At 39.6% G+C, this 14,516-nt stretch overlaps 1 protein-coding gene across 1 annotated transcript; it reads left to right on the forward strand.

Annotated features, from left to right (window-relative positions):
• Window positions 1-896: 896 nt before the first annotated feature.
• cdk5r2b (cyclin dependent kinase 5, regulatory subunit 2b (p39)) lies at window positions 897-3,762 on the forward strand. Its single transcript, XM_030124824.1, has 2 exons — window positions 897-2,189; window positions 3,097-3,762. Exon 1 carries the CDS (start codon window positions 1,028-1,030, stop codon window positions 1,916-1,918), a length of 891 nt encoding a protein of 296 aa, XP_029980684.1. The 5' UTR covers window positions 897-1,027; the 3' UTR covers window positions 1,919-2,189; window positions 3,097-3,762.
• The last annotated feature ends 10,754 nt before the right edge of the window (window positions 3,763-14,516 follow it).

Raw genomic sequence — 14,516 nt, forward strand, 5'->3', positions numbered from 1 at the left:
ATGAATTGTACTATTCTAATAAATTTGCCTTGCTTTGCCTAAATACTGAGTGTGTTTGAGCCGTTTCAGATTTTTTGGGTGTGATTTTAATACTGTGTGCTAGAGCTGCAACCGATTAATCGATTAGGTGCTTGAAGCGAATCCAAAAATTCATGATATGATTAATCAAATCGAATTGATTGAAGGGAAATATTCTATCACAGTTTTCCTGAATTGAAGCTTCTTCGTACGTCACAATAAGCGTCCGTGTGAAACACAACAGTGGAACCAATGTTTTTGTATGTTTTTTTTTTTTTTTTTTATAATTTTTATTTATTTATTCATTTTTTATTTATTTTTCAGAAGAAATGTTCAATCGCATTGTTTTTTTTCATGCCTAAAGAGGAATAAAAACACTCAGGAAAAAATTTTGATAAAGGCTCTCATAATTTGTGCATGAAAGGGTTAAGACTTTGGCACAGAAAACCTTCCCCCTTCATTTATTCTGTTTTATTCTTACCACGTACTGATTCACCAAAACAACCCCAGAGTTAGCAGGTCAGTATGTGGACCCACTTCATCTTCCAGACAGTGATCAGATTAGCAGGACTGGTGTTTATACATAGTGCGGCTTTCCAAACTAACAGGAATAGTGGAGCAGTGAGTGGAATAACCCCCCCTCACCTGTATAAAGGCTGGAGCAGGACTAAAAACAACCCCCCCTAGTGATTGGATCATTGATCGGCTCTCTGATTGGCTACTCGGGCTGTCACTCACCCCCTCCTCTCTCTCTGATTGGCTCAAACCTAATCTTTACGCAGGACTACTAATCTGCGTTTAGGGCGCAACCGTCGGATTTTGTCGCAGCGTCTCTCCTGTCGAGGCGCTTGATAGAGCATCTGTTGGAATACAAGTCCTGGAGCCCCAAAAGAAGTCAATGGAGCCCAGACCCTGGTCCTGGTCGTGACTATTTCCACGCCGCCTCCCCACTCCGACGCACACCGACGCGTTCCAAGCCGCCGCATCCAGCATCCACCAGCGCGCAGACATGGGCACCGTCCTCTCCATCTCCCCGGCGACCAAGAAGGCATCTATTATGGACGCCGAGGTCGCAGGAGACGGACCGAAGAACAACGACAACAAGAGCCTCAAACGGCACTCCATGTTCGTGTCGCTTTCGTGGAAGAAGCTGGTGGCCAATTCAGCCAAGAAGAGTGCCAAGAAGGTGACGCCGAACCCGCAACCCACTCAGGTGGCGCAGCTCAACAACGAGAACATCAGGAAAACGCACCAAAATGAGGAGAAGAAACCCAAAGCTCCCATCCCGGTACCGGTACCCACGGTGCCCACGATCATCACCAACAACAACAACAACGACGCCGTCATCCAAAACGGGAGGTTGGCGTCGGTGCAGAAGCAGCCCAGCAGCCTGTCTCTGGTGTCTCCGAGGCGCATCGTGATCCAGGCGTCTACCGGGGAGCTGCTGCGGTGTTTGGGGGACTTCATGTGCCGCAGGTGTTTCAAACTGAAGGACCTGAACAGCGGAGAGGTCATCCTGTGGTTCCGGAACATAGACCGGACTCTGTTGCTGCAGGGTTGGCAGGACCAAGGCTTCATCACGCCGGCCAATGTGGTGTTCGTGTACCTGCTGTGCGAAGACACGATAGAGGAGAGCGTGGAGTGCGCGGCCACCCTCCAGGGCACCTTTCAGACTTGCCTCTACCTCGCCTACTCCTACATGGGCAACGAGATCTCCTACCCGCTCAAACCGTTCATGAACGACTCCAACAAGGACATGTTTTGGGAGACGTCGCTCAGGATCATCAACAGGATGAGTGCCAAAATGCTGCAGCTCAACGCGGACCCGCATTTTTTCACCGAGGTCTTCCAGGAGCTGAAAAACCAGCGGGATACGAGCGAGGCCAACTTGGATCGCTGAACTGGTGTTGGAAGATAGATTTCTCTCTATATTTAGGCCTATAAGATGAATGTTAAAAATCGCAGGCTGGTGGTTTTTGAATGTAAAAGGCTGAAAAGATGCGGATGGATTCGGTTGCTCTGGGCTCAAGTACCTACTGGTGTTTTAGGAGATTTCATACATGCATGCCGGTATATTGTCCTCTTTTGTCTCTCTAACCCCGGGATTGAACGTACAAATATACATTCCAAATCCCCATTTCATTCAAGCTTAGCCCACTTATTGGGTAACTGTCTCCTTCAGGTAGAGCACAGGTGTCAAACATGCGGCCCGGGGGCTAAATCCGGCCGCCAAAGGGTCCTGTCTGGCCCTTTGGATGAAAAATGCAAACGTAGATATTAAGAAATTAACAATTCTTTTAGTTCCACATTCAGACCAATTTAATCTCCAGTGAGTCAGACCAGTAAAATACTATCATAATAATCTATAAATACTCAAAACTCCACATTTTTCTCTTTGTAAATGTAAATATTTTCATGTATTTACACTGAAACAAAATGTAATTTCACGAAAAAAATGTGAATAATCTGAACAAATGTGAAGAACCTGAAATGGCTTAAGAAAATTAAGTGCAATTTTAATAATATTCTGCCTGTTACTAAATGTTGTGTGTGTTTGTAAGGCAAGGCAAGGCAGATTTATTTCTATAGCACATTTCATGTACAAGACAATTCAAAGTGCTTTACATTAAACATTAAAAGCATTACAGCAGAAGGCATGAGAAAAACAAACAAAAATCAGATAAATAGATAAAACAGATAAACAGATAGAAGAGACAAGCAGATAAAACAGATAAAAACTTTTAGCGTCAAAGGAATAGTGCAGATCTGAACTGATGAATAAAAACTATTCAATCTGTGATCTGTACGTTATAATGAACATGTGTTAATGATAAACTGAGACAGAATATTGTTAAAATTACACGTATTCGTTCACATTGTTTGAAAGGACAGTTTGTAGATGGAAACATTTTCATTGTTTAATTTCACTTTTTTCGCTCTAAAACATAGAGAAAAGTTTGGAGTTGACATTATTTATATATTATTCTGTTATTGTTTTACTGGCTCGGCCCACTGCAGATCAAATGAAGCTGAATGTGGCCCCTGAAGTAAAATGAGTTTGACAGGCCTGGGGTGGAGGATCCAGCAGATCCAGATTCCAGAATAGATCCATTATAATATGTGAGAGGAGGCGGAGCTGTCCGAGGTGCTGACCTGCGCAGCCGCCGTCCTCCCTCAGCTCCTGCTATTCCAGTCACTTTTCCACACAGCCAAGCGTGGCTTAAGAGGACTAGAGCCAGCCCAGTACACTTTTGAGCACATAAGCCTAAGCCTTCTGGGTACGTACAGATATAGGTAGCCTATATATTTGCTGATTCGCTTGTTTGTTTTGAATGGATTCTCAGCCAGCTGAAACCTAAGCTGTTACCACAGATATCGAAACGATGTCAAAGGAAAGTAAAAAAAAAAAAAAACAAAGCGTCATCTTAGATATTTTCTCCTCAGAGTCTAAAAGGTAGCATCTGTCTGCAACAACCCCCCCCCCATCGTCCTATACCCCTGCAGAAACCCACAGTGCTGCATGGCTAATCAAATACAGCAAGAATGTGACACAAAATGAAACTATAAATAGTCCTCATTTTATTTATTTATTTATTTTGCCTGTTGAAATGACACTGCACCAATGTCCTGCAAACTGGGTCATTGGTTGAGGAAAAAAAAAAAAAAAAAAAAATGAGGGTATGTGCAGAAAGGGTGATAAACCGCTCTCTTTCACTGTAAGCCGGGATAAGGTGAGTTTACTTTTTTTTAAAAAATGAGAAAAGTGGTTGTCGTAAAAAAAAAAATTAAGTAATGATTAATTAACCTTTTATGTACGTTTAACTTAAAATCTTTTGTAACTTCAACTGCTTTGCATAGTTTTTACATTTAATATAGTTCAATGCACTAAATTCCAAGTTTTTTTTGTTTTTTTTTTAAATAAATTCTTTAATTTTAATATAACATTTTTTTTTATTAGTGATACAAGTGACAAGACATTCTGGACAGAAAAACTGGAACAACAAATAAACAAAAGAAAAATCAAGCAAATAAACAAACCAACAACAACAAAATAATGACAAACTACAACAATGACAACATCATATTACAATAAAAAAGATAATGAACGTGAAAATCAACTAAACAATATAGACTGATTAAGGAGGATAAGGAAAAGAAGGGGGGAGAGTGAATGAAAGTGAGAAAGGGAGGAGGGGAGTGAGAGGGAAAATAATAATTATTATAATAACGAAAATGACAACAACACAATATATAGTAATAACACCAGTAGTCTAATTTGCAGCAGAGGCAGCCACAATAACAGCAAAAATGGGTTAAAAAATAATTGAATATTTCTAATAATTTCTAAATCTAAATTCCAAGTTGATTTAACTAAAAATATTTAGTAATAATACCTGTGCAAAGCAGTTGATATTACAAAAGGTTTTAAGTTAAATGTACTTAAAAAGCTCATTAGTCATTACTTATTTTTTTTTTTTTTTTAACCACTTTTCTCCATTTTTTTAAGTAAACTCAACTTATCCAGGTTTACGGTGTTGGACCCGAGGCCTCTGCTTTACTTTTGAGTACATGTTAGATTTAATTTGCACCACTGCAGAGGTAAATATATGCGAAGACTAAACCGAATGTACAGTTTTTAAAGAGTTTGTAATATCTCATATGTGCCAACTGTTCTATATTCTTGGCCTGAATCTCTATGGTTTACATGTACATATTTTACGCCCACATTTGCAAGGTTTCTGTTATTTATTTTTCTTCTTTCTTCTCTGCCTGTTTTTGAAGGTGGTTGTATATGATGTACAAACATAGCTCGGTATTATCGCCCGGTTCTGTGAATGTGCTGACTTCAGTTCACTTTAACGTCCACTTCCTGTTGCTGAAGGGTGTCTCTTCGACGATGCGAGGATGCTATTATTTGCACACGTGCGTCATTGCAGTTTCTATAAGCTAAAAGTGACTCCAAATCCGAAAAAACTAAGCGTGCAAAGGCAAACGTGACATTTATTACTCCGTATCATGGTTCTTCAGTGATCATTGTGACGTGTTGTGAACCCATTGCTTGGAGAGTGGACTATAATGCTGCTACTTTTGCACAGCGCTGAACAAAATTTGATGTTTTGCACAGTTTAACAACGTGACGGTGGTCGTCCTAGTGCTTTATTTTAAGGCACTGCGGGGTTTGCCATTGAGTTACTTGTCACCAATTCTCGTTCTGATATCAATCTGTGAACTAGAACTGTTTTTGTACAGGTAATTTTTTCTATATGTCATTTATGGAAAGTGATATGTAGACGTGTAAAGCTGAACCAGTGTGTTGTTCTAAAAATAGGCCTCTTGATGATTCAAATTCACTCTCTGTACGTGTTAATAAAAGGTCAGTACAGTTATTGTTCATGGTGATCTCGATGAAATAAACCCGGAGTATGTAGTACCTGTTTGTCTCTTTTGCTTTTTTTTTTTTGGTTCACAAACTTGAGCGTGCACGTGTTTAATTCTTGTGAAAATTGTACAGTTTTCAGCAGGGTTGTAGAAAATTCTGAATTGAATTGAGAATGACCCTGAAATCCCAATTCGATTGTTGAATTTGAATTTAGATTGCAAACAGGATTGTGGAATTGCAATTCAAATTCAAATTGCAGGAAGTAGAATTGGAATTCCATGATATTCAGAGAAATTCATGATACATAATTCAGGTGTATTTAACAATAGTCGCTTTTCTGTTGACCCTCAAACTGCGCAAATATAACTTGCGCATAAAAATTCACCCAATGGAAAAACCACAATTTTGCCAAAAGTCTCATTTTTCGATTAGAGGTTTTTGCGCTGGCAAGAGGAAGCACAAATGGTATATCGCGCAAAACTGCAATGGAAAGACCTTTCTTTGCAACTAGAGTCAGGTGAATTAAAAAGCTGGATGCTGACGGACGTTACAACAAGCGAAGAAGAAGAAGAAGAAACATGTCGCGGTATGTGTGGACACACCAGGAAACCCCATCATTTTTAAATTAGTACGAGATAGAGGGGTAATATATAATAATAATGAATATATCTGTAAATCAACACCAAAATAAATGTTCGTCGCCATGTTTATGGAATGACTTCTCGTGTCATCTCGCGATAATAAATAAACAAATCATCGCATTTGGGATTTAATGGAAAAGCCGACATTACACACTTCTGTTTTTTCAATGTTTAGTAAATATCGGTAAAGTTTTGCGCAGATGTCCGATGGAAAACTAATGAAGCTTTACAGTAAATATACTTACGATTACAACATGAATTTCATACGCATATTGTATGGACTTTATGTACATAATACTCTATTATAGTAAATAGGCTGTTTTTTTGTTGTTGTTTTTTTACTACAAATTAATATTAAAACATATTCTATAAAAGAGATCATTAAAATTGTAATAACTTTCAAATAGTGGAAAATAATAGGACAGCACTTCATTTCCCAGAATACCTTGCTGTATCCAAGTGTTCAACTAAATATTCAATGTGGCAACGTGGTATCATGAATTGTGTACCGATAACATGTCACTTTTAATTGGTGTGTTATCTGTACGCATTATAAGCTTTCAGCGTGTGTATTTACGCCACGTAAAATAGCACGCCATTAGTGCAATTAGTGGCTAGCGCAACTAGCGCTTAGGTTTAGGGTTAGGGTTTGGAGTACTCTCTTGTGAAATAAGATAATTGAGGCTAATTTGTACCGGTGTCTGTATTTTTTGCCATTTGGAAGAAAAATGAATGTTCAAAGTATCACATTCCCACTAGTCGCTTTTCCATTGACCCTCAAGAGGTGTGAATATAACTTGTGCACTAAAATTTACCAAATGGAAAAACGACAATTTCACCAAAACTCTTGTTTCTCGGTTAAAAGTTTTTGTGCTGGCAGGAGGTGTTTTTTGGGCATAGCGAAATCAGTATATCATGTAAAACTGCAATGGAAAGACCTTTTTCCACAACTAGAGTCACATGAATGAAAAAAAAAAAAAGGATGTTGACGGACATTACAACGAGAGAAGAAAAGGAGTTTAAAAAGAAACATGGTGTGGTATGTGTGGACACACCAGGAAACTGAATCCTTTTAGAATTTAGTACGAGCTAAAGCAGTAATATATAATAATAATGAATATATCTGTAACTCATCACCATATTTATGTTCGTCGCCATGTTTATGGAATGACTTCTCGTGTCATCTCGCAATAATAAATAAACAAATCATCGCATTTGTGATTTAATGGAAAAACTGACATTACGCACTTCTGTTTTTCAACATTTAGTAAATATCGGTAAAGTTTTGCGCAGATGTCCAATGGAAAAGTCACTACTGTCTCCTTTTGTAATGAATACACTGGAACCGACAGTACTCTTCGAGTCAATAATCGCTTTGCCATTGATCCTCAAATTGTGTGAATTGCGCAAAAAAATTCACCTCATAAAAAAATGACAATTTTGCCAAAACTATAATAATAATAACGAATATATCTGTAAATCAACACCATATTTATGTTTGGCACCATGTTTATCGAATGACTTCTTGTGTCATCTCGCGATCATAAATAAACAAGTCATCGCATTTGTGATTTAATGGAAAAACTGACATTACGCACTTCTGCTTTTCAACATTTAGTAAATATCGGTAAAGTTTTGCGCAGATGTCCAATGGAAAAGTCACTACTGTCTCCTTTTGTAATGAATACACTGGAACCGACTGTACTCTGAGTCAATAATTGCTTTTCCATTGACCCTCAAATTGTGCGAATTGTGCAAAAAAATTCACCTCATAAAAAAATGACAATTTTGCCAAAACTATAATAATAATAACGAATATATCTGTAAATCAACACCATATTTATGTTTGGCACCATGTTTATCGAATGACTTCTCGTGTCATCTCGCGATCATAAATAAACAAGTCATCGCATTTGTGATTTAATGGAAAAAAAAAAACAACATTCCACACTTCTGTTTTTTCGACATTTAGTAAATATCGGTAAAGTTTTTCGCATATGTCCATAGAAAAAGCGACTATTGATATATGATAAGAATGAATTTCTCTGAATCGCAATGAATTCAATTCCACTTCCTGTCGGGTGGAGTCGATTCAAATTCAAATCCATTCATTGAGTTGAATTAACTTCTGAATTTCAGAATTTTGTCCAACCCCGGTTTTTCCGAGGCTGTAATTAACTTGGACAGCTTCTTATCTGCTCTCGACACCCTGCTAATCCTGTGATGTGCAGGGAACCCTTGAGACACAGTTACGCAATTGAAATAAGTGCATGACAAATATGCTTACTGGGATGTTATAATACACCGCCATGAGACTGAAACCCGTGAGATAAAAACTGAAACAGACTGAAAATACTGCACCGAAGAGGATTTGTACCTGGGAAAGTTTCACCCTGTAGCTAAAATGTGGTTAAATCTCTGTCGGGTCAAAGCCAGAACTTTGTAGAAGTGAAACAGACCGAAGCACCTTGACACATATAAGGGATATTTGTGGTGTCTTTTGTCCTAGTATTCCAAAATGAGGCCACGGACTAAAAATAGAAGGACCAAACTGTGTATTAAAGGAACCCTGTTAGCATGGACGAGCTAAAGCGGCCTCCTGCTCTATTCATTTTATGTGTCGTATGTGAGAGCGGAGCTGCATTGATGAGGGTTTCCTCCTGGATTTGTGAATAAGACACGTGGGCTGGAGGCTTCCTTCATGTGATTGGTTGAAATCTGCTGCAGTCTCAGATCCGTCTGTGACTCGCTCTGCTTCTGTCTGTCGTACACCAGCCATACAGTATCTATTTACAGAGCGAGGTGGTGAGAGCAAAGGTGTAAAATAAGAAGGAAAAAGTGGAGATGGAACAGAAAAAGGAAACACAAGGGGAGGAAGACGGAGGGATAAGGAACAGCAGAGAAAGGTTCATTCAACACAGGAGAAAATGTAGACAAATGAAAGATTTTAGGACTGTTTTATGAGCGTAGTCAGGATTGTTTTACTATTTGACTTATTTTTAAGGAAAACAAAGAGAGAGACAAAGGCCACGACAGTGAAGAAGACATACGATGAAGATGATGAAGATGATGATGATGATGATGATGCAGATAAAGACAAAGACAATTAGGCCTTTTTTCTCTATTTGGGACATTAAGCATGAATGAACGAGTGAGATTTAGTCAGATTAGAACAGATACAGATACAGGTACAGGTACAGGTACAGGTACAGATACTGGTACAGATACTGGTACAGGTACAGATACAGATACAGGTACAGGTACTGGTACAGGTACAGATACAGATACAGGTACAGATACAGGTACAGGTACAGGTACAGGTACAGATACAGATACAGGTACAGATACAGGTACAGGTACAGATACTGGTACAGGTACAGGTACAGGTACAGATACAGATACAGGTACAGGTACAGATACTGGTACAGATACAGGTACAGATACAGGTACAGGTACAGGTACAGATACAGGTACAGGTACAGGTACAGGTACAGATACAGATACAGATACAGGTACAGGTACAGATACAGGTACAGGTACAGGTACAGATATAGGTACAGGTACAGGTACAGATACAGGTACAGGTATAGGTACAGATACAGGTACAGATACAGATACAGATACAGATACTGGTACAGGTACAGGTACAGATACAAGTACAGGTACAGATACAGGTACAGGTACAGGTACAGATACAAGTACAGATACAGATACAGGTACAGGTACTGGTACAGGTACAGGTACAGATACAGATACAGATACAGATACAGGTACAGGTACAGGTACAGATACAGATACAGATACAGATACAGGTACAGGTACAGATACAAGTACAGATACAGATACAGATACTGGTACAGGTACAGATACAAGTACAGATACAGATACAGATACTGGTACAGGTACAGGTACAGATACAAGTACAGATACAGATACAGATACTGGTACAGGTACAGATACAAGTACAGGTACAGATACAGGTACAGGTACAGGTACAGATACAAGTACAGATACAGATACAGGTACAGGTACTGGTACAGGTACAGATACAGATACAGGTACAGGTACAGGTACAGGTACAGATACAGATACAGATACAGGTACAGGTACAGATACAAGTACAGATACAGATACTGGTACAGGTACAGATACAAGTACATATACAGATACAGATATTGGTACAGGTACAGATACAAGTACAGATACAGGTACAGGTACAGGTACTGGTACAGGTACAGATACAGGTACAGGTACTGGTACAGGTACAGATACAGGTACAGATACAGATACAGGTACAGGTACAGGTACAGATACAGGTACAGGTACAGATACAGATACTGGTACAGGTACAGATACAAGTACAGATACAGGTACAGGTACAGGTACAGGTACAGGTACAGGTACAGATACAGATACAGGTACAGGTACAGGTACAGATACTGGTACAGGTACAGGTACAGGTACAGGTACAGGTACAGATACAGGTACAGATACTGGTACAGGTACAGATACAAGTACAGATACTGGTACAGGTACAGATACAGGTACAGATACTGGTACAGGCACAGGTACAGGTACAGATACAGATACAGGTACAGGTACAGGTACAGATACTGGTACAGGTACAGGTACAGGTACAGGTACAGGTACAGATACAGGTACAGATACAGATACAGATACAGATACAGATACTGGTACTGGTACAGGTACAGATACAGATACAGATACTGGTACAGGTACAGATACAAGTACAGATACAGATACAGGTACAGGTAGATACAGGTACAGATACTGGTACAGGTACAGGTACAGATACAGGTACAGGTACAGGTACAGGTACAGATACAGGTACAGATACTGGTACAGGTACAGGTACAGATACAGGTACAGGTACAGATACAGGTACAGATACTGGTACAGGTACGGGTACAGATACAGGTACAGGTACAGGTACAGATACTGGTACAGGTACAGGTACAGGTACAGGTACAGGTACAGATACTGGTACAGGTACAGGTACAGATACAGGTACAGGTACAGGTACAGGTACAGATACAAGTACAGGTACAGGTACAGGTACAGGTACAGATACAGGTACAGGTACAGGTACAGATACAGGTACAGATATAGGTACAGGTACAGGTACAGATACAAGTACAGGTACAGGTACAGGTGCAGATACTGGTACAGGTACAGGTACAGGTACAGATACTGGTACAGGTACAGGTACAGGTACAGATACAGATACAGGTACAGGTACAGATACTGGTACAGATACAGGTACAGATACAGGTACAGGTACAGATACAGATACAGGTACAGGTACAGGTACAGATACAGATACAGATACAGATACAGGTACAGATACAGGTACAGGTACAGGTACAGATATAGGTACAGGTACAGGTACAGATACAGGTACAGATACAGATACAGGTACAGATACAGGTACAGGTATAGGTACAGATACAGGTACAGATACAGATACAGATACTGGTACAGGTACAGATACAAGTACAGGTACAGATACAGGTACAGGTACAGGTACAGATACAAGTACAGATACAGATACAGGTACAGGTACTGGTACAGGTACAGGTACAGATACAGATACAGATACAGATACAGGTACAGGTACAGATACAGATACAGATACAGATACAGGTACAGGTACAGATACAAGTACAGATACAGATACAGATACTGGTACAGGTACAGGTACAGGTACAGATACAAGTACAGATACAGATACAGATACTGGTACAGGTACAGATACAAGTACAGGTACAGATACAGGTACAGGTACAGGTACAGATACAAGTACAGATACAGATACAGGTACAGGTACTGGTACAGGTACAGATACAGATACAGGTACAGATACAGATACAGATACAGATACAGATACAGATACAGATACAGGTACAGGTACAGATACAAGTACAGATACAGATACTGGTACAGGTACAGATACAAGTACATATACAGATACAGATATTGGTACAGGTACAGATACAAGTACAGATACAGGTACAGGTACAGGTACTGGTACAGGTACAGATACAGGTACAGGTACTGGTACAGGTACAGATACAGGTACAGATACAGATACAGGTACAGGTACAGGTACAGATACAGGTACAGGTACAGATACAGATACTGGTACAGGTACAGATACAAGTACAGATACAGATACAGGTACAGGTACAGGTACAGGTACAGATACAGATACAGGTACAGGTACAGGTACAGATACTGGTACAGGTACAGGTACAGGTACAGGTACAGGTACAGATACAGGTACAGATACTGGTACAGGTACAGATACAAGTACAGATACTGGTACAGGTACAGATACAGGTACAGATACTGGTACAGGCACAGGTACAGGTACAGATACAGATACAGGTACAGGTACAGGTACAGGTACAGATACTGGTACAGGTACAGGTACAGGTACAGATACAGGTACAGATACAGATACAGATACAGATACAGATACAGATACTGGTACTGGTACAGGTACAGATACAGATACAGATACAGATACTGGTACAGGTACAGATACAAGTACAGATACAGATACAGGTACAGGTAGATACAGGTACAGATACTGGTACAGGTACAGGTACAGGTACAGGTACAGATACAGGTACAGGTACAGGTACAGATACAGGTACAGATACTGGTACAGGTACAGGTACAGATACAGGTACAGGTACAGATACAGGTACAGATACTGGTACAGGTACAGGTACAGGTACAGATACAGGTACAGGTACAGATACTGGTACAGGTACAGGTACAGATACAGGTACAGATACTGGTACAGGTACAGGTACAGATACAGGTACAGGTACAGGTACAGATACAAGTACAGGTACAGGTACAGGTACAGATACAGGTACAGGTACAGGTACAGGTACAGGTACAGATACAGGTACAGATATAGGTACAGGTACAGGTACAGGTACAGATACAAGTACAGGTACAGGTACAGGTACAGGTACAGGTACAGATACAGGTACAGATACAGGTACAGATACAGATACAGGTACAGGTACAGGTACAGATACAGGTACAGGTACAGATACAGGTACAGGTACAGGTATAGGTACAGATACAGATACAGGTACAGATACAGGTACAGGTACAGATACAGGTACAGATACAGGTACAGATATAGGTACAGGTACAGATACAGGTACAGATATAGGTACAGATACAGATACAGGTACAGATGCAGATACAGGTACAGATACAGGTACAGGTACAGGTACAGATACAGGTACAGATGCAGATACAGGTACAGGTACAGATACATGTACAGGTACAGATACAGGTACAGATACAGATACAGGTACAGATGCAGATACAGGTACAGATACAGGTACAGGTACAGATATACGTACAGGTACAGATACAGGTACAGGTACAGATACAGGTACAGATACAGGTACAGATATAGGTACAGGTACAGATACAGGTACAGATACAGGTACAGGTACAGGTACAGATACAGGTACAGGTACAGGTACAGGTACAGATACAGATACAGGTACAGGTACAGATACAGGTACAGGTACAGGTACAGATACAGATACAGGTACAGGTACAGGTACAGGTACAGATACAGGTACAGGTACAGGTACAGGTACAGATACAGGTACATATACAGGTACAGATACAGACGACCTTTATTGATCCCTACAGGGGGAAGTTTGTTATTCACATTCACATTTACAAATTCACTCCCATTAGCCCTTTACCGTCCAAATGTATTTACCGTTACAGCGGTGATCAAAATTAATGGAACATCTGACAAAACTAAAAATACAGACTTTTTTTTTTTTGGCTCCAAAACATGATTTCATTTCATAATGTTTATGAAACATGCAGATAATTTAACAAATATCAGAAGGGGTGAGTCCTACTGTTTTAATCCACTGTGACCTGTAATATTTCCTTAATTAGCAGGATGGTCCTTGTACATTCAACAGATTCACACAGTCATATCCAAACATTCATCCCCATTAATTTACAGAAGGAATTTGGATTCTTCTGTGAATGAATGTGATTGTGTGACTTTGACAGTAAAATAGGCCAGTAGGAAAGTGACCTACATGTTCTTATGGTGCCTCTGTTCTTTAGTTTATAGAACATCATGACGACTCTGTAGAGATTTAATGTGTTTTATGGGTATTTTAACGGCTAATTCAACAACAACAAAAACTATATGCACACATACATAAACCTCTTAAATATGCAAAGTGTTCAAAAATTAAAGCTAAATATGTGTTCAGAGTTCAACCATGTTGGAGAGAATGTGGAGATGTCGATAGTTGCTTTTCCATTGGATATCTGCACAAAACTTTATCGATATTTACTAAATGTCGAAAATACAGAAGTGCGTAACGTCGGTTTTTCCATTAAATCACAAAATGCGATGATTTGTTTATTTATTATCGCAAGATGAC

Source organism: Sphaeramia orbicularis, chromosome 21 (assembly GCF_902148855.1).
Source record: "Sphaeramia orbicularis chromosome 21, fSphaOr1.1, whole genome shotgun sequence".
Lineage (NCBI taxonomy): Eukaryota > Metazoa > Chordata > Actinopteri > Kurtiformes > Apogonidae > Sphaeramia > Sphaeramia orbicularis.